This window comes from Prionailurus viverrinus, chromosome B4 (assembly GCF_022837055.1).
Source record: "Prionailurus viverrinus isolate Anna chromosome B4, UM_Priviv_1.0, whole genome shotgun sequence".
NCBI lineage: Eukaryota > Metazoa > Chordata > Mammalia > Carnivora > Felidae > Prionailurus > Prionailurus viverrinus.
Genome location: NC_062567.1, coordinates 26,234,946 through 26,258,314, shown reverse-complemented (window position 1 = coordinate 26,258,314; position 23,369 = coordinate 26,234,946). Strand labels below are relative to the sequence as shown.

The 23,369-nt window shown below is 34.9% G+C and overlaps 1 protein-coding gene across 6 annotated transcripts in view; it reads left to right on the top strand.

Moving 5' to 3' along the window:
* Positions 1–23,369, top strand: part of EPC1 (enhancer of polycomb homolog 1) — a 101,033-nt gene that overhangs the window by 39,760 nt on the left and 37,904 nt on the right. For 5 of the 6 annotated variants that reach the window (XM_047866082.1, XM_047866079.1, XM_047866081.1 and 2 more), the window contains exon 2: positions 22,258–22,417. In XM_047866082.1, the coding sequence (XP_047722038.1) occupies positions 22,258–22,417 (160 nt within the window). Of the gene's footprint in view, positions 1–8,824; positions 8,974–22,257; positions 22,418–23,369 lie in introns of those variants that run through there. The other variant, XM_047866080.1, reaches the window with a different exon arrangement.

Below are 23,369 nucleotides of genomic sequence, written 5' to 3'. Positions count from 1 at the left end.
CTTTGATCTTTCTGAGGTTTTAACAAAAGATTTTATACTCCCTCCCTCAGCTTAGTTTTAGACCACGTTTTTTCCATTGGTGCCCTGGATTTGATATTGGCTCAGAGACCATTTCTAAATTTTAGTGTTGTTTGCATCCTGGAGAAATTGCACATTTTCAAAACCCTCACTCAGGTCCCAGCTCTTCTTTAACAGTTCTTCATTTAGTTTGTTTTTGTTTTTGTCTTTGTCTTTTTTTTTTTTTTTTTTACCATATAAAGCCAAAAAACAAGGCACCACTTTTCAGCTCTCTGGTTTAAAAATCTCCTTAGCTAAATCACCCAGGTTATTAGGTAACATTTTCTACTTTTCACATAACTAAAGGTAACAGTGTTCTTGAACTTTCTGTACCCTTCCTAACAGGGATACCCTTCCTGTAACATCTACCTCACTTTTCTGCCCTCATTGCAGCCTTATAAAATGCCATGAAGCTTTTATTAACAGTTTCTTCACTAATACTGTCCTTAGAGGCCATGGTCTAGTTCCAAAGCCATTCCAGCATTTTAGGTTTTTGTTAAACCATGAGGACTCTTGGTACCAATATATGTGTTAGTTATCCCTTGTTGCATCACTACTTATCCAAACCCTAGCAGCTTAAAACAATCTGACCTACCTTTTCTCAGGATCAGGAATCTGGGAGTTGGTTTACTGGGTGATTGTGGCTCCGTATCTGCAGAAAGCTGTTCAGGGTTGCAGTCACCTCAACTGGAAAATGTGCTTCCAGGCTCAGTTATGTTGGCTAGAGGTTTCTGTTCCTCATCACACGGGACTCTTCATTTACTACCTATTTGTCCTCCTCACAACCAGACAGCTGGCTTTCCCCAAGCAAATGATCCAATAGAAAGAGTGTGCTCAACTAAGAGAGTGCCTAAGACAGAAGCTGCAGTCTTTTGTAACTTAATCTTGGAGGTGATTGAGACACCATCATTCATGCTGTATGCTACCGCAAGCCCTCTGCTCAATACACTGAGCTACTTATTGCACTTAATATTCTTTTAATTGCTCACCTCTGCCTTTCCTTACACTATCCCCTTTTACCCCAAAAGCCTTTTCTTTCTTTCCACAGGGTCACTCAACAAACTCCGGTTTGCTGTCAACTTTTATGAAGCCTTTATTGACATACCTTCCCAAGCCCTGTCATATATAACCTGAACTTGTAGAAAATAAACTCGTTTATGTGATTATTTCCTAGTATCTAAAAGCCCTTTGAAAGCAGAAATAGTGTTATATCTTAACCACTTAATATTGTTCTGGCATCAATGTTTCTTTAATTAATGATTAAATAATTCTGAGAAAATCTAGGTACTTCATGATTTTTTTGTTATCTAAAATGGTAATCAGATACCTGTTTTAAATGCCTGTGAGCTTTTGGAGTGAAACTAATAAAGTAGGATTTAAGCTATAATTTTTATGTGTTTTTGTAAGATTAGGAAGAACATGAGACATTCTAATGATTATGCCAAAATTTTAAGCCAGAAAAAAATGTCATGACCTTTCTAAAAATACATTTTGTGAAACACTGTGCTAAAAGTACTTATTTTATATTGTGTAGATTTATCAAATATGAGTAAGCTTATACTTACAAAGTGTAATGATAAATATTATGGGGTCTGTAGACATGTCTTTTCCTTCAAAGGGTTCATAATTCATATGATAAATAAACTGTAATCTGAGGCAGTCTTTTTTAGTCCCTGTTGTAACGATCAGGAATACCTATTTTTACTTTGGGTAGTTTATCACTCGGAATATAATAAGGGGAGCCTGGGTGGCTCAGTCAGTTAAGCACTGGACTCTTGATCTCAGGGTCATGAATTCAAGCCCTACGCTGGGCTCTCTGGACTGGGTGTGAAGCCTGCTTAAAAAAAAAAAGTCTAATAAAACCTCGCAAACCAACTTCTAACGTCAAGTCCTGAAAAGTCATCTTTTTTGCTCCATTTGAGGTAAATAAAGTAAAAATCATGCAAGATCAAAATCAGTTATTTTACTCTAAAGTGTTTATATTAAAATACCTTTTCTCTGATGTGAAAGAGTTTTTGAAAACCAAGATTTTGGTTGCAAATACCACTTTATTTGCAAGTTTCCTTTTCCTCTACCATAGTGACATCTTGACACTGTTTATGAGAATTCTGTATGAATGCTTTTCCCTTGGTTAATTTTTCCTTTGCAGTGCAGTACCAATAAAATAAGAACAGTTTGTTTTGTTTTGTTCATTTTGCATATCAGTAAATATAGAATCCACTCCACAAAAATACATTATTTTGTTTTTGAGTTTTTCCATGCACTATCTAAAAACATTTATTGAATTCTGTTTATTTTTTTGTCTGAACTTTTGTGTTGTGATTTAGTAAAATACACTTGAGAAATTTCTAACTTTTGTAATAATGAAACATCTTCTTGGTTTTTTGTTTGTTTTTTTTTTGTGTTTTTTTTTTTTTTTTGAAGATGGGATAGAGTAAAGAAATGTTTGAGAGGATTAACGTTTCCCCCTGGTCTTTGTATTTTTTAGGATTGGATATTTTCGTATAAAATTTCTCAGTTGAACCTTAGTTCTTGTTCATATGTAGAACTCTTATTTCTCAAGGATTCCTAATAATTTGTATCACTGGCAAGAAACCAATTAAATTACTGTAATGCCCCTTTATTTCTGCCCAGCTACCTTAAATCCTTCCTGGAATAAATCTTAAGTGTGAATAAAAACCATCTGTAATTTCTAAGATTTGGATCTAGAAAGCCTTATCAGTTGGGAAATAATGGAATATAATCTAATGTTTACTGTATAAAGTGGCATGAAATAAGATGACCACTCATTCCTAATAGCTGTGTATCTTCTACAAGTATGGGGGTGGGGGGGAGCTGTTGGAAAGGCATCCTTTTGATATAAATATGTTATGCTACCCATAACATCTTGGTGTTATGCTGTCCTTTCAGTTTAATGCATTCAGATTTATTATGAATTACAGTGGAGAAATTAGAGAATCAAGAGGAAAGTTCAGGTAGGGTAGCAAGAACTTAAAATACCCTGAATAAAAATTCCTAAATAATTCAGATGTTGTCTCCATTGCCACTTCCCTAATTCAAAGCTATCATACTCTTGCCTAGACTTAAGTATTTTCCTAAGAAGTCTTCCCAAGACTGCAATTACTGCCTTCCCCGGTATTAGCAAAACCAGTGGTCCATTGAATACTGTGAAATCTCATTGTGTCGCTTCCTGCTAAAAACCTCTTTAGAGCTCCCATTGCTCTTAAAGTGGCTTATATATTAGGCCTTATGTAACCTGGCCCCTACCTTCGTTTAGTTCCTCCAAATCCTTTGAGGTCCCTCCATCCACAGGAGGATCATTTATTGCCATGTGCTGATACATTATTTCTCTACAGGTTGGTTTAGTAATCTCAGATCTCAGCTCCAGGTCACCTCCTTCGGTATCTATCCGTTAGGATAGGTCTGTTACATTCTCCCATAACATAACTTTTTAGCAATTACTGTTACAAACTTCCATCTCATTTATTTGATTATTTGCTTAGTCTTTACCATGTGATTCTTGGGTCCAAGTACCTTTGGCATTTGAGCTTAATTTCTTATTTGTTGAATAAATGGGTACATTATTGGCCTGTTAATTTATTCCTATGTCTCTAGTTCAGTGTATACCGAGTTGTGTTTAAAGATTAAGAGCATAAATCCCATTATAATTTAGAGTTACAGGACAATAGTGGTATTTCCATCAAATTTTTTTACCATGTGGTTACATGTGATTAGACACGTCACTTAACTACTAGACCTCACTTTTGTCATTTGTAGAAGGAACTAGTTGATATGTAAGCTTGCCTCTGACTCAGATGTTCAGTGGTGGTAATGGTTTCCCTTCATCAGATGGGACAAAGATTGATTTCTAGCTTCATTGTCCATTAGGTTGATTTGGAGGTTCTGTTCCACATGACTCCAACTCTGGGATTCAGCTGAAAGAGCAGCCTCCATCCTCAATTTGGCTGGACGCTGTGATAGAGGAAAGAGCTCTGGAAGATCTCTTATCTTGGATCTTAATGCTCTGGCTGGAAATTACATGTCACATAGGCTCACAGCTCATTGGCCAGAAGGAGCCACATGGTTCCACCTAACTATAAAAGGACCAGTACATACAGCCCTACCATATGACCAGAAGGCAAAGAAAAAAATATCCGGCAAACAACACTAATGACAGATCTACCCTTCTCATCAACCAAAGATTTGAATCACTGTCTTTAAAGCAAAATACACTCTTTTCCTCTCCCAGTGAACCCACCCAAAAGTCCTAGCTAAACTGCGTCAAGCTTGAAGTCTTAGGATTTCCAGGTGATGTACATAATTCTCTGCATCCAGTTTGGATGTGTTTTTTTTCTTGATCTGGAAACGTGTGAATGAAAATACTATCTCCGTCACTGCCTGCTACCACCACCCCCACCCCCCCAAACTCCCCCCCTCCCCCCCGCTGTAAATATACCCAGTATACATCAGAATAACAGGGGTATGATAACCACAATAAACACTCCCATTTGGATAATGAGAGGAAAACATAGCACTCCCTAATCCAAAGCAACTCAAAAATCTCACCAGGCTGACTTTTAAAAGGGTCCCTTTCCTCTGGATATGGGGAATATTCTTATGCGGGTACTAAATCTGCTCTTCTGGAAGGTCTCCCCAGTCCATTGTTTGTTGTGGCTCTTGGTATTCTTTAATTCTCCATCATCTTCCCTAGCCTCATCTGAAGTAGGTATTAGAAAATATCAGGGGAGGTAATGCAAGTATACTTCTAAATCAATCAGATTTTAATATGGGCTTTTGATTTTTGTTAATTGGCAGCACAACTTTGTAGTAGGCTTCTAATGTGTTTTCATTTAAGCTCAGTATGCTAGTAGCCTGTATTCATAGTTCTTTATCAGATGCCAGTCTCCTAATTGCTAGTAGCATAAACCTATTAACTTTTGCTGGAAAAGCTACACCCTTAATGTCCTTTCTTTTTCCTCAGAGCTGTTTTGTTCAACTGAAAGCATTAACAGTTTTAATTGGGTCTCTGCTTTTGAGACTCTAATCAATTCAAGTGTTTTACTCTGATCTGAAACTTACCCTCAAGGTCTGCTGCTCTTCCTTTGTTAGTCAATAGCCTTCTTAATTTTTACTTATGACTCAGATTGAGAAACATTCTTCAAATACTACAAGTCCCTGTCATTCTTGTTTTACAAACTAATCCGTTTTTTAAATTTGTTACTTACAATACTGAACACAGAGCAACCAGAACACCGTTTTGGTGTTGTTTTTTTAACCTCTTCTCCTAAAACTACAGCTTTATTAAGTACATTATTTGCTTTTCAAACTATAATTGCCTTTTATTTCAAATAATTTGTACTCCCTAATACGGATTATCATCCTTCCATCCTCTGAGAAGTGTCCTTCCTGCTTGGCCCCCAAACTAATGGAATATATTTTAGTCTTTGTGTTACAACAGTATCCCACTTCTGGAACCAATTTATATCAGGATCAACTAGGTTCTGATGTGATAAGCAACTTCAAAAGTTTATTTCTTGTTTTATGTAACATTTTTTCATGGATCAGGTGGGGAACTAGGCAGATGCAGCAGTCAACATCTCAAGTATGGTGACAGATAGAAGGAGATTTCGAGTGTTTCACCAGCAGCAAAATACTCTGGCCTAGATGCAGTAAGTCACTTTGATTCACAACTCATTGGCCAGAATTAGGCACCTAGTCCCATGAGCCACAGGAGAGCCAGAAAGCACAATATTACTGTGTGCCTGGGAGGCAGCCAGGAATAATTTGATGAACAGAACTAAGGGCTATCCATTACACTTTCCGTATTTCTCTTTGTGTGTTGGGAAAAGAGGATGAAGAAAGGAGGGTATTTGAAGACATTTGTGAAGACGTAAAAGGTATACCTTCAGTAAGCTATGTTCTGAACCTAAGGTTTTTAACCTGTCCTCCTTTAGTCCATTTAAATCATAAGTTTTGCATTCTTACCATGGTTTGGTGAGATTATAATATAAATATCTCACTTACTAGAAGGTATACTTTGGTTGGCATCATCAGATTGAGATAAGTGTAAATTTCTAATTAAGTACAGATGTTTAACATCAGCCCTTTGGTGGCATTTATTACTGGAAAATTTGCCTTTATGGGGTTAAAAAAAATTGGCAGTGTCTGCCATAGTTTCCTTCTTTAAAATGGGATCATGAAAGTATATTACTTTTGTTTAGGTATAGAAGAGTCAGAGTTTTATTCTGACCAAATTTAATGCAGCTTCTAAGATAAAACTTACAAGCATGATTTAATGCTTTTGTAGGAAACTTGTCTTAAATATTATCTCGAAGCTTTATTTAGTTATTTCATCTCTTTCTGCTATGAAATAAGAGAATTCATGTAATGTTTATATAAGCCTAAAGACCTTTGCAAGAAAGAATATAATTTCCCTTCTCTTATGAATATAAATACCAACTAAATAGAGAATAATTCAAATGTGAAGATTAAATCTAAAACTGCTGTAGGTATGTTGTTCAAGTTTTGCAACCATTTGCCCTTCCCAAATAAAAGTTACGCATTTTTCTCTTCATAGGAAAGAGGAAACCAAATTTATTTCAGGTAGCATAAATTAGTTTTAAAATGTTCCAGTGAGTTATCTCATATCCATTGTAGGATAAGATGTGTGGTGAAAATAATCTTTGAAGTGAATTACTGCCATGAATTTAACTTGATCAGGAAAGCTGAGAGAACAGGGCTTCCTTATGACTGCAGTGCAGGGTTTTTTTTTTTTTTCTGTTGTACTTTAGAGTGTATAGAGTTCTCGTTCTTTTGTAAAAGCTGAAAAAGTGAGTGGAGTTACTATAGTAATGTGCCTGAGTTTGTCATGTAAAGTTCTTGAAGTTTACAGTGAGTGAGATTTGACAGTCTTCGGAGGTTAGGATTGTTTTTAACAATGACAGACTGCCAATAAAAAATAAGAGGTTTAAAATGTCCTTATTTATAGGATTAGTTAGGAGAAAGGACATCATTTAAGAAAACACAGGTGAATTTGAACTTAGTCTTATCAACTTATTGATTCACATATAGCTACAGTAAAACAATGTCTATTAATAACGTAGCCATTTATTGAAATTTGCTGTTACAATAATACACCAGTTTTATAGACACAATTTCACTTAATCCTCAATGCAGTTTTTATAAATTAGGTAGCATTTTCTGCCCTTTAATGATAAGGAAAAAAAGGTTAAGTTGGTATCATTATTTATATTATTAGAAGCTAGTAAGTATGTGCTAGGTGCTATGCTAAAAGGTTACCTGCATTTCTTACCTCATTTTATCTTTATAATGGCAGTTACCTCATTTTACTAAAAAGAAAATTTAGGGTTAAAGAAGTTAAGTCACAGTTAGTTTAAGTGACACAATTGGAATTCCAATCCAGGTTTCTGACATCAAAGTGTGTGCTTTTAAATAGTATACCTTGTAAATGTTTTCCTATTTGATAAAGGGTATTCTAATAAAAAATTAATATTAAAATCAAATTTTATTTCCATACAATATATTTTGTAATTTATAAGAAGATAATTTATGACACAAAATAACATTAAATTAAAATAATTTGGGATTAAAAATAACTTATTTTCATCCACCACTGTGTTTAAATAAAGGGGAAGTGAGTTTGAGTAAGTAAAGGAAACAGACATATAATTTAAAAAGAAAGTTTTGAGACTATCAGAGCACCTTTTATTTTTTAGCTACTACAAGACACAGCTTTCAGAAATTATCACACTGGGAGTTTAATAGTTTTGGTGAAACCAAGGGACTTGGTATTAGTTAAGAAAAGAAAATTTGTGAGATTAGTGTATGAACTTCCTATACTTTCTTTGTATACTAGCCACGTTATAGTGTTTTCCACAGTTACCTTAAACATGCACAAAACTTATTAGCATTCATACAAACCCTGAAAGTTTATACTTTTGATAGGTAAAACAAAATATTAATAAGAACAATATAACAGCAGCTAAGTCTTGCTACATTGACTTGCAGAAAAATACAAGAGATAAATCTGTTATTTTTGATGGAAGAACAAGTTTCTAACGGGTCTGTTTCATCCTTCTTAGATCCTTATCTCTCTAGGGTGGTAAATCACTTATTATCCTCTTGACTTCTTTTATGGTAGATTATATAATAATACCTAAATAAAATACTTTAAAGCCAAAATGAACTCCTTCCCAATTAGCTGTTAATTCAAAGCTTATTCTCTTTTTGGAGGAAATCTCATATTACTATTTATTTCTGTAAAGAAATTACTTTGTTTCCACATTTGGTAAATGTGGTATCAGAGATATAATAAAGTGTCCAGTATAGTAAAATTTTTAGTGTAAAATAAGTATAAATTTTAATGTATTTCTATTGTCTATTTAGCAAGGTAAAACAATGCTTATTAAAAGAAAACATACTTTATACTTTACTGTGGACCTGTATGTATGTAGGGATGGTAGATGATTAAGAGTAGTTACACAGGAAACATACGTACCTGGTCTTGGTTCTCCTAGGACTTAATCTTGCTCTGCTCCATCCTTCATATCCATGGTGCCTGGGTACTACCAGCAGTTAAGCTTTTTGAGCATTAATTTAGTAAAACACCTCAAAGAGAATCCTGTAAGAGGAGTTGGGGAATTGCTGTTATTTCCTTATCTGGTTGTAGCTTTCCACTGATCCTTGTAGCCATGATGCTGTTGTTCATCTCTTCATCTGTTTAAAGTCCTTTCTGCTTCTCTCTTAGTATTCTGAGTCCTTCCCTGAGTACCAGCCAGAACGCAACCGTACATGGGGAAGGCAGAAGAAGACAAGAAGGAGGAATTAAGGCACAGTAGAAAGACCATGGGGTTCTGGAGTCAGACCTTAATCCAAATCCTTCTTCCACCACTTCGGGCAAGTGACTTAATCTTACTGAGTTTCACTTTCCCTGTAAAATAGGTATAGTACTACATTTTAAGAATGAAGGTTAAATATCTAATATAGGGTCTAAACATAGAGATAAAATTTTACTTAATAAACTTAACTTCCTCCTTCTTACTGTCATTTTCACCATGTAAATAGGGCATGCTTTCGTGTCTGTCAGTGATCCACCTTACCACAACCAGACTGCTAAATCTTCAAAAGTAAAACAGTGTAAATAACTATACCAATATTAAGAGTCTCCAAATTTTATAAGAGTCAGATAGTAAATATTTTAGGCTTTGCAATTCTTACAGTCTGTCACAACTACTCAGCTCTGCTATTGTAGGGCACAAGCAGCATGGGCAATATGTAAATGAATGAGTATGGCTATGTTCTACTAAAACTGTTTACAAAAACAGATGGTGAGCCAGATTTGCGCCCCCCCCCCCCCCAGGCTATAGTTTGCCAACTGCTAGTCTGTACTACTGTCCATAAAAGGGAGTTCTATTGTCAGAGATTTCATTGTCTAAAAACAGCCCCCCCCTTTTTAAAAACAGTGAAAAATACCTCAGTATGAGTTAACAGTGAAGTCATAAGGTTATGTTTCCCGAAATTGATAGACTTTCTTATTGTAGAAGAGAATGGTTTTTATATGCCACAGTTTACATATAACTTTAATGCTTACCATACTTTTTAATATGATAATGCTTACCATACTTTTTAATACTGAAAATTAAAGGTTTGGTCCCACCAAACATTTAGATGAATTACACTAAATGGTCAGTAATAATTAGGATATATTGACTTCTGTATTACTCATTTGGAAAATCATAGTGCATTTTAGTATATGTAAAACCTGTGAAGATTCATCTGTACAGAAACTGTTCAACATTATTTATCCCTGTCCATGCATTTCTCAAAATGAATCACACAACTCTTCACATAACACTTAATGCTGTCTCTAGAACTATTCAGAAGACAGTATTCTGATAATATCTAGTTTAGGTAAAGAAATTAAAGAGCCAGAAAACTTTCACTGACATGTGATCAGAGATAGTGCAGTTACTTGGCAGTAATTCTGGAAGAAGTACTTGTACCTCTTCCTCTGGATTTCGAGGAATCTTGTTTTTCTCTTTCTTTTTACTCTTTTTTTTTTTTAAGCTATTATTGGGAAATAATTTCAAGTTTACAAAAAAGTTGTAAGAAAGAGTAGTACACCCATACATACCAATTGTTAACATTTTGCCCAATTTGCTTTATTGTTTGCTTTTTCATATGCTATCATGTGTTGTATGTGTTTGTATAACACATGCACATACATAATATATTTTTCCAAACCATATGAGACTAAATTGTCTACATCATGGTCCTTTATTCCTAAATATTTCAGTGGGTATTTAATCTTTTATGATACAGATAGTTTTTGAAGATTACAGTCTCTTTAATTTTTTTTTATTTTTAACAGAGGATCCCATTTTGAGTTTGATGTTTTCTCAATTAGATTCAGGTTTTGCACTCCCAGGTAGAATATTACATAAAGGATGTCGTATTCTCATGGTATCACATCTGGAGGTACGTATACCTATCTGCCTCTCATTGATAATGTTAGTTTTGATCACCTAGTCAAGGTGTGGACCAGTCTCTCCACTGTATAGTTACATCTTGCATCTAATAAGCAATCTAATAAGGAACTGCATCTAATAAGCAATCTGAGGGGAATCTACATCTTTTGGGGAATTAATATAATGAAGTTGTTAAGAGTTCATTTGGGTTTGAATCCAGCTAATTGAATGAACTTAGGCAAGTTTACTGATACATGAAATAGGGATGATAGTTGCCACATCTTTTTCTGTGTGTGTATATAACATACATTGTTATGAGCTTTAAATGAAATAAGATATACGAAGGCCTGGCATGTAATAAATGTTCAGTACATGTTGGCTATTACTATTTTAGTTCTGGAAAGATGAATTAATAGACACAGTAATAAATTCTAAGGCTTTATACCCAAAGTTATAAAGGACTTCACGAAGTTGTTTCTTCCGAGTAGATTAATATTTTATCTGGGGCACCTAGGTGGCTCAGTCAGTTGAGTGTCCAGCTGTTAGCTCAGGTCTTAGTCTCAAAGGTCGTGAGTTCAAGCCCCACATTGGGCATCACGCTGGGCGTGAGCCTACTTTAAAAAAAAGATTAATATTTTATCCAAGATGAATGACTTTTTTAAAATATCTTATTACTGAGCTTGTTCTAATTCTTGATATTCTTCCCTACCTATTGTGCTCTGTCCCTTCTGGTATGTGTGAGGCAGGTAGTTTAAGGGTGAAACCCCTATCAGGAAGTTTTTTTCTGAATTCTTACTTGGTTAGTTTTCAATTTCATGAAGATTTTAATTGAGTTTTTATGAAATAGACATTTTAAAAATCACCTGTACCTATTTTCTATTCTACCACTATGAAAGTGTCATGTAATAGCTCTAAGAGACTTTCTGAAAGAGGTAGATATCCTAGTAGAATTATAAGGAGTAGAGAGAGGTTTAGATGGACTTAAAGACAGGGAAATATCACATAGGTATCACTAACAAGTTCTTTTAGGTGTTCCCTGTGGTTGGAGTGTGAAAATCGGTAAAAAGTAATAAAGTGTTAGACTGGAAGAATTAGCTAGAGCTAGATCATGAAGGACCCTGTTCGCCATGCCAAGAAGTTTGAATTTCCTCATGAAGGCAGTAGACAGCCAAGGGTTAAATGTCAGAGTGATGGGATCTAACTTTTAGAAAGGCCCCTGGCAGTAGCGTTAGAAGGGAATTAGAGGATAGTGATACTAGAAGTAAGAAGGCTAGTTGCTGCCTGAACTGTAACAATAGGATTAAAAAAAAAAAAAAAAGCTGAATAATTTCTAGACATAAAATGAATGAGAAATCTATAGGATCTGATGGCCTTATTTGGAAATGGGGAAGTAGGAAGCAAGAGAGAGATGGAAAAATCAAGTCTCCTGACTTGTGTGACTAGATATATGATGGTGCAATTCACTGAATTAGGTATTACGAGAGCAAGAACAGATTTGGGGAGTCAGCAGGTGGGGATGTTCATGTTCTTGTTCTGTGAGGTATGTCTGTGGAACGTATAGTAAGAGGTCTTTATACATGTGCCTAGAGTTTAGCAGAAATCTGGGCTAGAAATTAAGGTTTCGAATCATGTCCTCAGCATACAAATGGCAGTTAACGCCATGATCATGGATGAAATTGCAAGAGTGAATATGTACAAGGGCTAAGGACTAAATCTTGGCATAGCTTTTGTTTGTATTAGATTATATAAACACGTTTAGTTTTAGACAAGTTTAAATTTGATTATTCAATACTGTTGATCTAGGGTAGTAACCTCCCAAAATGAGAAACACCGTTTGTATTTTATTTGACTTTGTGAGTTAAAAGGTATTAAATAATGAGAGATGACTAGCTAGCTCTCCAGGATATGTCAGAGGCTTAGAAGTCATCAGCATAAAGATTATAACCAGAAACAAGAGCTTTTTGAGCCTTTTTACATTTAATTTTTAGGGAAGCATTCCAATTAGATTGTCACTTCTGTGGGACGCCTGGGTGGCTCAGTTGGTTGGGCGACCGACTTTGGCTCAGGTCATGATCTCGCAGTTTGAGTTCGAGCCCCGTTGTCAGCTCTGTGCTGACAGCTCAGAGCCTGGAGCCTACTTCAGATTCTGTGTCACCCCCTCCCCCCCGCCCCCTCTCATGCTCTGTGTCTCTCTGTCTCTCTATAATAAATAAACATTAAAAAAAAATTTAGATTATCACTTCTGTGAGAGTAGAAAGAAACTAATTTCAGTCCCTTCCCCTTCACATGGCAGTCAGCACATTGGGCATGCAGGCTCTTAGTAAATACAGCACAAGCCAAGTCTAAAGGGATGTAAGGGGTACAAAAAGGAATGAGAAGGCAAGCATCAAAATTGAGCTTAGTTTTGTCTGGGGCTACCTTTGACCATGTTACGTAATACTTTATGTCCTGAATATTTTGTAAGAAATTGGACTAAGTTGACACTATTTCACACCGCAGAGAAGAAACAACACTGGACTATTTTACATGTACCTTAGCAAAGGTCTCATTTTACTGTTTTATACTCTAGAAATAAAGTAATTTCAGAGTATTGATCTCTAAGTGGGAGAAGGGGTAGAGGGTAATAGTTTTATGTTCTTTTACCATTTATTCCTTGTAGAAAATAGTAAGAATTGAATTGTTCTTTTTCATCCCAAATAATCCAGATCTTCAACTATTTTAACTATTCACATGAGTATTTTAAATACAAAAGCCAAATGTGTTTAAGCCTTAATTTGTTTCTTTGCTTTTATGAAATTTAATCTTAGTTTTTTTATGAAGTCTGTTCCAAACCAGAACAGTTTGTGGACCTTAAATAATTGGCGCAATTCACTGGCTCATTTATTCAATAAATATTTCTTCGGTATTTGTGTTAGGCACAGTTCTAGACCTATGGCAGAGCTAAGCAAAAAACAAATTCCTACCTTCATGGATCTTATATTTTAAGGAGAAGGAGATAAGACAACAAATAAAACAATAAGTAAATTCAGTAGTCTGCAAGGAGCTAAGTACTATAGAGGAAAACAAGAGGGTGGGATAAAGTGTTCTAGAGTTAAGAGATGAGAGAGATTTCATATTTTTTTTGCAACATTTTATTATGAAAATTTTCAAACATATACAGTGAAGTTTCAAGAATTTACAGTGGCGACCTGTATACCCACTAGCTAGTTTCTACTGTTAACATTTTACCCTACTTTATCTCCTATCCATCCATCTCCCCATCCATTTTTTGATGTATTTCAAAGGAAATTGCAGACATCAGTGCATGTTTTCCTAAATATTTCAACATACATGTCATTAACTACAGTTCAGTATTTACTGTTGTTTTTTTTGAGGTAAAATTCACATACAAAGAAATTCACAAATAGTATATGCTAGCTGAATTTTGACAACTCATACACTTTCATAACCCAACCCTCAGCAAGATAGGGAGCATTGTTACCATCATCCCTGAAAGTGTCTTCATTCCCCTTCCCAATTAATCCTTACCCCCACTCCCCAGAAACAAGTACTGTTTTGATTTTTTTTTCACCATAGATTAATTTTGGCTGTTTTAAAATTTCACATAAATGGACTCAAAGAATGTGGACTCTGTTTTATAAAGCTATTTTTACTCACCTCGGTGTTTTGGGGATTTACTCATATTGTTGCATGTATAAGTAGTTCCTTTTTGTTGCTGAGTATTATTCCACTACATTACTATACCGTGGTTTGTTCATCTGTCCTATTGATGGACATCTGGGTTGTGTCCACTTTGGAACTACTATGAATAAAACCATATGAATAGTCTTATTCACGTCTTGTTGTGGGCTTGTGTAAATTTAACCTATGAGTGAGATTACTGGGCATGTGGAATGGGTATGTTTGGTAAGATCTTCCATACCTTTTTCTCAGTGACACCGTGTATGAGAGTTCTAGTTATTCCACATCCTCACCATCATTTGGTATTGTCAGCCTCAAGTTTAGCCATTCTGGTAGATGTATAGTGGGAGGCTGGCAAAGAATGATCTTTGTGCAAAGATGACTTTTGAACAAAGACTTGAAGGTGAGGGGGCAAGCTATTTAAGTTTGAAAAAAAGCAGATAATCTAGTATGGAAAAGCAAAGTGCGTGAAGAGGAAAATAGTGAATGATGCCAGAAAAGGGGGAATACAAATCATTTGGGACCTTGTAAGCAGTTTTAAGAACTTTGGCTTTTATTCTGAATGAGGTAAGAAATAACTGGAATATTTTAAATGGAACAGTGGAGTGACTTGCCTTGCATATTAACAGATTGGCTATTCTATGAAGAATGGTAAAAAATGGAAGCAGGGAAACCAGTCAGAAAGTTCTTCTAATGAGCCAATCGTGAGTTGGGTGTTTGGATGTAGAAAACTACACAGTCCTTGCTGAAGCCATATTCCTGAATAGGCACTGATGTTTAGTTCTTAGAAATGTCATCAGAGAATAGAAGAGAAAGTAATGCAGCTCAGCCTTTGTGTTCAAGTAGCAGTGGAGTCTAGCTCTACATGCGTAAATAATCAGGGGTTAAATTTCTCAAGTGGCTTTTTATAAATTAGTAATCACTTATTTCCCCATAAGGAATTTCATATATTGTTGCTTATAATAACGTGTTTTAATTTCTTAACCCAGAGGGTCTAAATGTGGTCCTAATTGTTGTTACGTCAAAGTGTTAAGGTCATTATTTGCTTAAACAAAAACTTAATAAGTGAATATAATTTAATCTTTATTTAGGAATTTGTACAAAATGACCTTAAATAGCTCTTTTCGGTTTGCTAATATTTATTAGATATTATAAAACAAAGTATTGAGTGTCTGCAGTAAAGCAAAATATAGTACTAGATGCTGAACAGGTTACAAAGATAATTGTATTTAGTCTTCATCCTTAAAAAAAATTTAGAGTCCCCAAATAATACAAGAGAATACATCTTTTAAAGGAAAAAAATTAAAGGTTAATTAAACATAGTGTCCACATTTTAGAGATCAGTATATAGACAATTACAACACAATTTCTAAATAGAGAATGTAGTACTATCGAAGCACAAACTGGGGAGCATTTGTGCTAAGACAAGGCAGAGGAAAGATAATTTTAAAATAGACCTAGAAGAACAAGTGGGAATTTTCCATGGAGGAGCGGGGGCATGGTGAATGGTAATGTCAGCAGAGGTAGCCATTCATCCATGTGAGCAAAAGCACAGAGCATATGCTTAAGAGACCTTTGCAATATTGTCCCTTCAGATAATTTTTATCTACACATAGCTAATGTCACTCTCATTTAATCAATAAAAATGGTATTTTCTGACTTCTCAAATGTAAGTGACATGCCCTATTTAGAACCAGTTAACCCTTTCACATTAACTACCAATGCATTTAACAAAGAGACCATAAAAAAAGCACCCGAAAGGGCAGCCTTTTTCTAGGGATAAGCAAAAATAACAAAGAGGAGAGTAAAAGAAAAAAGCATTAACTGCGTGAGAGACGAGAGGGAAAGTTGGGTAAGGGGGAAAAAAAACCAAAATAATACAAATAGGTAGCAAAGTGACTTGCTGGACTTGGAGTCTGTGAGGAAGCTAGGATTCTTACGTATTCTTATGTATTCTTATTCTGTCTGTAAAACCCATGCTCTTCTGTGTACTAGGCGGGCTGAAGTAACATGAGTGAATACTTATGGAGCTTAGTGTCATGATAGCAAGTTTCATGGACACATGACAATGTGCCTCTGAACTTTCTAAAGATTATTGTTCAGTCTTTTCAGATCTTTTTTATTGTTCATATTGCTATGTATAGAAAACATAATTACTTGCAGTACAAGAAGCTTTTTAAGTTATTTGCTTAATCATAAGTTATAGTTAACCTAACTCCGTTTTATGTGGGATCAAATATTAAAGAATTCTTTAGATCATTTAATTTTATTTACTTTGTTCCTTGTAAAACCAAACTTGAGAATTTATGCCTCTGTTATTTTATGAAAATTATAATTGTTCTTGGTATTTTGGTGATTAATTTTTAATTGCAACTGTGCTTAATATAAATACAATATAAATTTTACCTCCCCACTGTGTCAAATGTATAAGTGGTCTTCAAACATAGTTATTCCCTTTTTTTTTTTTAAACAGTCTTTTAAGTAACTCCCATTACTGCATATGTTAGCTTAAATGTCCCATTACTGCAGATGTTAGCTTTGCACTAGTGAAAATGATACTTGAAATCCTTTTCCTGTTTATGTTTACAATAACACATTGTACTTTTTCTTCATAGCACTTACCACACTGTACAATTTATTTTTAAGACTATTGTATTAGTATCTGCTCTCTAGTAGAGTGTAAGCTCTACAATGTTAGGAACTGTGTGTATTTTATTTACAACATTGTGTTCCCAGTGCCAGGCACATGGTTGGCACTCAATAAATATGGACTAAGTTAATGAACAAATTTAATCCTAGATGTTCTGCTCTGTATCTCTAGTTTTTGTTCTCTACCAGCATTTCCCAAACTATTACGAAAGTTCTCCATGAGCTATTAACAGATATTTTCTGAAAAAAAAAATGATTCTGTGGTCATAAGTTTGGAAGGACTGCATCCCCGTTCTTGAACAACCACAATTTCCATTAGTATGTTAAGACCTCTCAGAAGTACTAAAGTTCAAAAAAAAAATCTAAGGTTAGAATCCAGCATTTTGTCTTTTTTAACTGTCATACTCTTTACTGGACTATTTGAAATTATTGGAACACAGCTGACCTACTTAATTGCTGCAAGTACATGTATTCAAAAATTTCATTGACAGATCTTATCTTCAGTGAATATCTAAGTTTCTATATAAATTGTAATTGAAAATTGGATTATCTGTCTTAGGTATTTAGTCCAGGCATTCAATAACTTATTGAATTGAATTCAGAACTCATTCTCATTTATTCATTTGTTACTTGGTTTCACGATTCTACATCTTCCTACTCAAATTAAAAATCTCATTTTCACTTATAATGTGATGTTACTGTAATGTAATTTGTTCTGTTTCCTAGAAATAGATGTATGTAGTTTTGGGTTTTAAAAATACTTTCTTTACCTAGAAAGCTACAAGTATATTTTACTCTTGAACTAAACTAACTTAAATGGGGAAGGTTTTACTGAACCAAATAAATTACGTCTTTTAGAAATCAACAGTGTTTTATAAAATCATTTAGTGAAATGTACTCAAATATTTTTTTGTCCCAAAGTATTACAGATACATTTTAGAAAATATAGGAAACAAAGTACAAAAGAGCATTTCAAAATTGTACCACTTAGAGATAATCTGTTAACTCTTTGGTGTCTATACTTTGAAACTTTATGTGTGTGTGCACGTGCATACATGTGTGTGCATATGTGTATATGTGTATACACATACATACATACATATATACATATGTATTCAGCAAATATTTAAGCACTATGCTTTGTGCCCAGCTCTTGTTTTAGGGTGGCTGTTTAACAGTGACCAGAATAGACAAAAATCCCTGTCTTCATGCTGCTTAGATTGGGGTGGCAGAGGAGGGTGGGGAGAAAGGGGTGACAATAGTAAACAGGTAGATGTCAGAGGATGGTAAGTGCTGTGAAAAAGTAAAGCATGGAAAGGAATAAAAGAATACAGAGATTTGTTTTATATATATGCTCATCTACTTTTAGACTTTTTTCTGAATGTGCTTATGTTCAATTATATCTTTATTTTTAAAAAGATTAATTACTACAAATATCCTGAACATACAGTTTTTACATCTTTTTAAAAGATGTAAAAAGATTTTACAACTTTTTAATAAGTTGGTTTTTTTCCATATTAAATATTATTCTGAGCCATTTAAAGGCTGCACATACTCCATTTTATAGAATATGGTTTATTATCTATTTAGCAACCAAGGTGATCTTTTAAAACCTTTCAGCCACTATTGCCCTTAGTAAAAGGACAGATCCTTAACATGACCAATGACTGTGCATGATTTGGTGCTAATCCCCCGAGCAGACAGCATCTGTTATTCTCCTCGCTCACTCACCATGCTCCAGCCACAGTGGCCTGTGTTTGGTCCCCTTCCTGTCTTAAAGTCCTCATACATACATGGGGAAAGGGAAAATAGGGATATATAAAGTTATAGCTATATCCCAGTGGTTGAGGAATGCTTTGAAAGACTTAGAACTTAACCATAAGTCTTCTATACTCTACACACTTAGGGTCCTTCGTACCCTATTCTTCATCTAACTTTTTATTAATAAAAATTTTCAAACTTAGAGAAAAGCTGAACAACCTAGATTCCAAACTTGTTAGTTTTGCAGTATTATTTTTTACTCTATAATAAAATGTATCTATAATTGAACCATTCAAAAGTATTTTGCACACATTATGACACTACCCCTGTAAGCCATGTATTGGGAAAATATTTTCTTGACTGTTAAAGATAGGAGGAAATTGTGGGAAGTATTTTGTTTATAAAAAAAAAAAAAAGGTTTTTAGGGCAGGAAGTATTCACTCTAATATTAATAAATAAAAATTCGGTTTCATAGTTATGGAAAATAGATAAAACCATAAGGAAAAATCTACAGGACACTGTTCAAGCTACAGAGACTATAAATGGTAACTGTTAAGCATATAGAACATTCTTTAGTTTTTCTAATAATGAAAGATACATATTTGCTACCATATGTTGAATAGTTAGTATGTTTCATGCATTTTAACCACAATTCCATAAGGTAAGTGCACAATGTACACTTAGAGATAATAAAACATGCTGGGATAAATATCTTGTCTCAAGTCCTAAAGACCTAGAGCTAGTAAACCATGGAGCCAACATTCAGATCCAGAGTACTCTTGGTTGCCAAAGTCCATGTTCTTAACCAGCATACTGTATTGCCTATAAAAGTCAAAACATTTTAAGGGTTCTTTTTCACACCTGGAAAGTAATTTTCTTTATGGTTCATCTAGAAAAATAAATGAGGTAGCCAGGAATATTCTGAAAAAGGGATTATGAGGGAGGAGTTGCCTTACTAGATAATGAAATGTAGTATGAGGCTACACTATTTAAAATCCGTTAAATCTGGCATAAGGGACAATTGGATAGAGTAGGAAAAAAGTTTAGGAATACTCCCAAGTGCAAGGGAAATTTATTCTAGGATACAGGCACCTTTTTTTTAAGTTTATTTATTTATTTTGAGAGAGAGAGGGGTGTGTGTGGAGGGGAGTGGCAGAGAGAGGGAGAGGGCGAGAGAATCCCAAACAGGCTCCTACTGTCAGTGTGGTGCTGGATGCTGGCCTTGATCCCACAAACCATGAGATCATGACCTGAGCTGACACCAAGAGTCACATGTTGAGCTACCCAGGCATCCCAATACTGGCACATTTTTAATCATTAAAGGGAATAGATGATTTTATGCATGACATTAGGAAAAGTGGCTTGCCATCGTCTGTCCTTATACAAAAAAAGGAAAAGACCATATGTCTCACGTTCACCTCCACAAGTGATAACAGATTAACTGTTCTAAATTAGGAACAAAATGCAATTAAGAGTAATGTGCCTTGCTTCCCCACTCCCTTCTTGAGTTTGGTATAAGTATGCAGGGCAGAGGTCAAAGAAAATTTTTCTCAACATTTAAGGGAATCTGAGAATAGAAAAAGTATACATGTGACTGACTTCCCAGCTGGAGCTTACAGAAGCACCCTGTGTCAATAGATAAGGGCCAGTAGATATGACAACAAACTATACTAAAGTATAAGAAGATACAATTAGCCAGTAGGGAACCTAAATCAAAGATCAAATTGAATTATAAAAAAGAATTTGTGTACCCCCTGGTTTGTGACTATACAATTTATATCTCTTATTAAACATGACAAAACCATAAAGGAAAAAGATTAATAAATTTAACAGAACATTCTTGCATGGAAAAAATAAAAACAGAAGTCAAATTTAAGGAAAATACTTGGAAAATTTATTACCTGGGGCCAATTTCCTTAATATTAGAAAAGAAATAATCTATTTAAATGTCGAGAAAGAAAAGCACTTTTGAAAATGAGCAAACAGCAGCAAAATTTAAGAAAAACTTAATCATCCTTATAAAGAAATTAACCTAAAATAACTAGATGGATGATTTTAAAATTTAAAAGAGTCATTAAGATGCTGCAAGCAGTATTTTGTTGGAACCCCATGTGTCCTTTGAGGACTTTCATTTGCAGTTTTCCTACAGATGCTTTCACCAAGCCACAAAGCTGTCTTGTATGTAACAGTACAGGAGTGATTTTTGTAGCATTCAGGGAAAAAGGTAGGCACTTAGGTTGTTTCCAGGGTTTTGTTTTGTTTTGTAATGTTTTTTCCCTATCAATTAGTGTCTGGTTAAATAAGTCAGGTACATCCATATAGTAGGACACAAGGCAGCTGTTGCAAAATTGTAGTAGAAGTGTCTTTGTGGAAAGATCTCCAGGATATATCAAGTGAACCAGCGCCCTAGAAATAAAGCTCTGTGTGTTGCATAGGGGAATCCTATCTGAATTTTAAATCTTACCTGAATATGAGGACTGGAATTCTCTGTTTTCAGACCATTGGAATATTTTTTTGTCCTTAAACTTGTATTTTATATATTTTTTTAAAAATCAGTTTCATGAAACATTTACCAAAATTCAGTGATGATACATGGGCTGGGTGAGAACAGGTATTTTTATGGCACTGGTGGTATCACAAACTGGTAAAATCTTTCTGTGTGGTGACTAAATCAAAGTTTATTTTGAGTACCTGTTATATGCTATATGCCACACATTATACTAAACATTTCAGGCACATTTATGTTACTTAAACCTCCAACCAACTCTATAAAGTAGATTATTTTTCTCTTTCTGTAGGAAACAGATTTAGAAAACTAAAGTATCTTTCCAGGAGTCACAGACTCTGAAGCCTATGCTTTCAACCCCTGTCCTCACTCCACTATGATTCAAGAGGGATCTGGAAATTCATAAGGGGTTATAGAGACAAAAGACCAGGTTTGAATGTGTCCATTTCATAAACTAAAAATGGAGATAATAATCTGTCTTTCTTTTAAAAGATATTAGTTGATGTATATGAAGGTATTTTGCCACATTTATGAAGCATTCTATGAAAAAGGAGATTAGAATTTTTTATCCATATCTTTCTTCATACAAATTTAAATGTTTTAACCCTTTTTCTTTGAATTTCATCTATAAAATGCAAACTTTAACAGTTTAGTCAATTTTTTGGGATCTTTTGTATAATTTAACTCAATTTCAGTGTAATACCTTTCTTAAATTGAGAAAGTATACAGTGTATTTAACAAAACCTTGTTTCTTCTTAATATGTTTTTACCACTAACTGTATTGTCAACATCCTTTCAAGGCTATTAAAATCCTTCTTTTTATTTTTCTTTAATGTTTGTTTTTGAGAGAGAGCACGAGTGGGGGAGGGCAGAGAGAGAGGGAGACAGAATCTGAAGCAGGCTGTAGGCTCTGAGCTGTCAGCACAGAGCCCAATGTGGGGCTTGAACCCACAAACCATGAGATCATGACCTGAGCCAAAGTCTGACACTTAACCAGCTGAGCCACCCATATGCCCCTAAAGTCCTTCTATTTTTAAAATAAAAACCTCTTCATAAAGTATACGTTCTGTTGGCTATTTTAAAATACATAGACTTACCTATTTTTTCCTCTTTTAGGAACACCATCTTCAGCGGGCTATTTCAGCACAGCAGGTGTATGGCGAGAAGAGGGATAATATGGTCATACCAGTCCCAGAGGCAGAAAGTAATATTGCTTACTATGAGTCTATATATCCTGGGGAATTTAAGATGCCAAAGCAGCTCATTCACATACAGCGTAAGTAATTACTCTTTTAATAATTATATTTCCTATATTATCTGCTTAACTTGACATGTTTTTACTTTTACCTGTTCAAGGCCTTTTTAGGTATCCATTTCATTGACTGGCATCAGCTTAGAGAGTTACTAGAGCCCATTTTCAACTTGTTTGTTTGTTTGTTTGAGAGAGAAGGCACAAGTAAGAGGGGCAGAGAGAAAGAGAAAATCCCATGGGCAGAGGGAGAGAAGTGGTGTTCACCCAGGGCTCGTGCTCTCCCAATGCAGAGCTTGAACTCACAAACTGTGAGATCATGACCTGAGCCGAAGTCAGATGCTTAACGACTGGAACCCCATTTTCAACTTTTAAAATTGAGATTTCTACCTGACAAAAAAAGATGGCATTTTCATCCTACGTTTTTAGTTTCATCTCAACATATGATCTTATGCTACTTTCAGATAATGAATATACCTAAGATGTGGAAATGGTTTTCTTACTATTGAGAAATAGTAATATGAGTAGCCTTAAAGAACTTCTTAGTATAAGTCAGGAATCACCAAACTTTTTCTGTAAAGGGTTAGATAGTATATATCTTAGCCTTTTAGAGTCATTCAGTCTGTCACAACTGTTCAGCTCTACTGTTGAAAGGCAAAATCAACAGTAGACAATACATAAACAAATGGGCATAGCTGTGTTTCAATAAAACTTGATTGACAAAAACAGATGCAACCCAGTATTGGCCCTTGGACCATAGTTTGCCAACCTCTGATCTGTAATTCTATTTACTTTTTAAAATTCGGTGGATTTTGGGGGGTGGTTGTTTTAATTTGAGACAGCTCACGAGCTGGGGAGAGGGGCCCAGGGGGAAGGACAGAGACAGAGAGAGGGAATCGTAATCGACCTCAGCGCTGAGCGAGCTCGATCCCACAATCCTGGGATCTACCTGAGCCGAAATCAGGAGTCCCATGCTCAA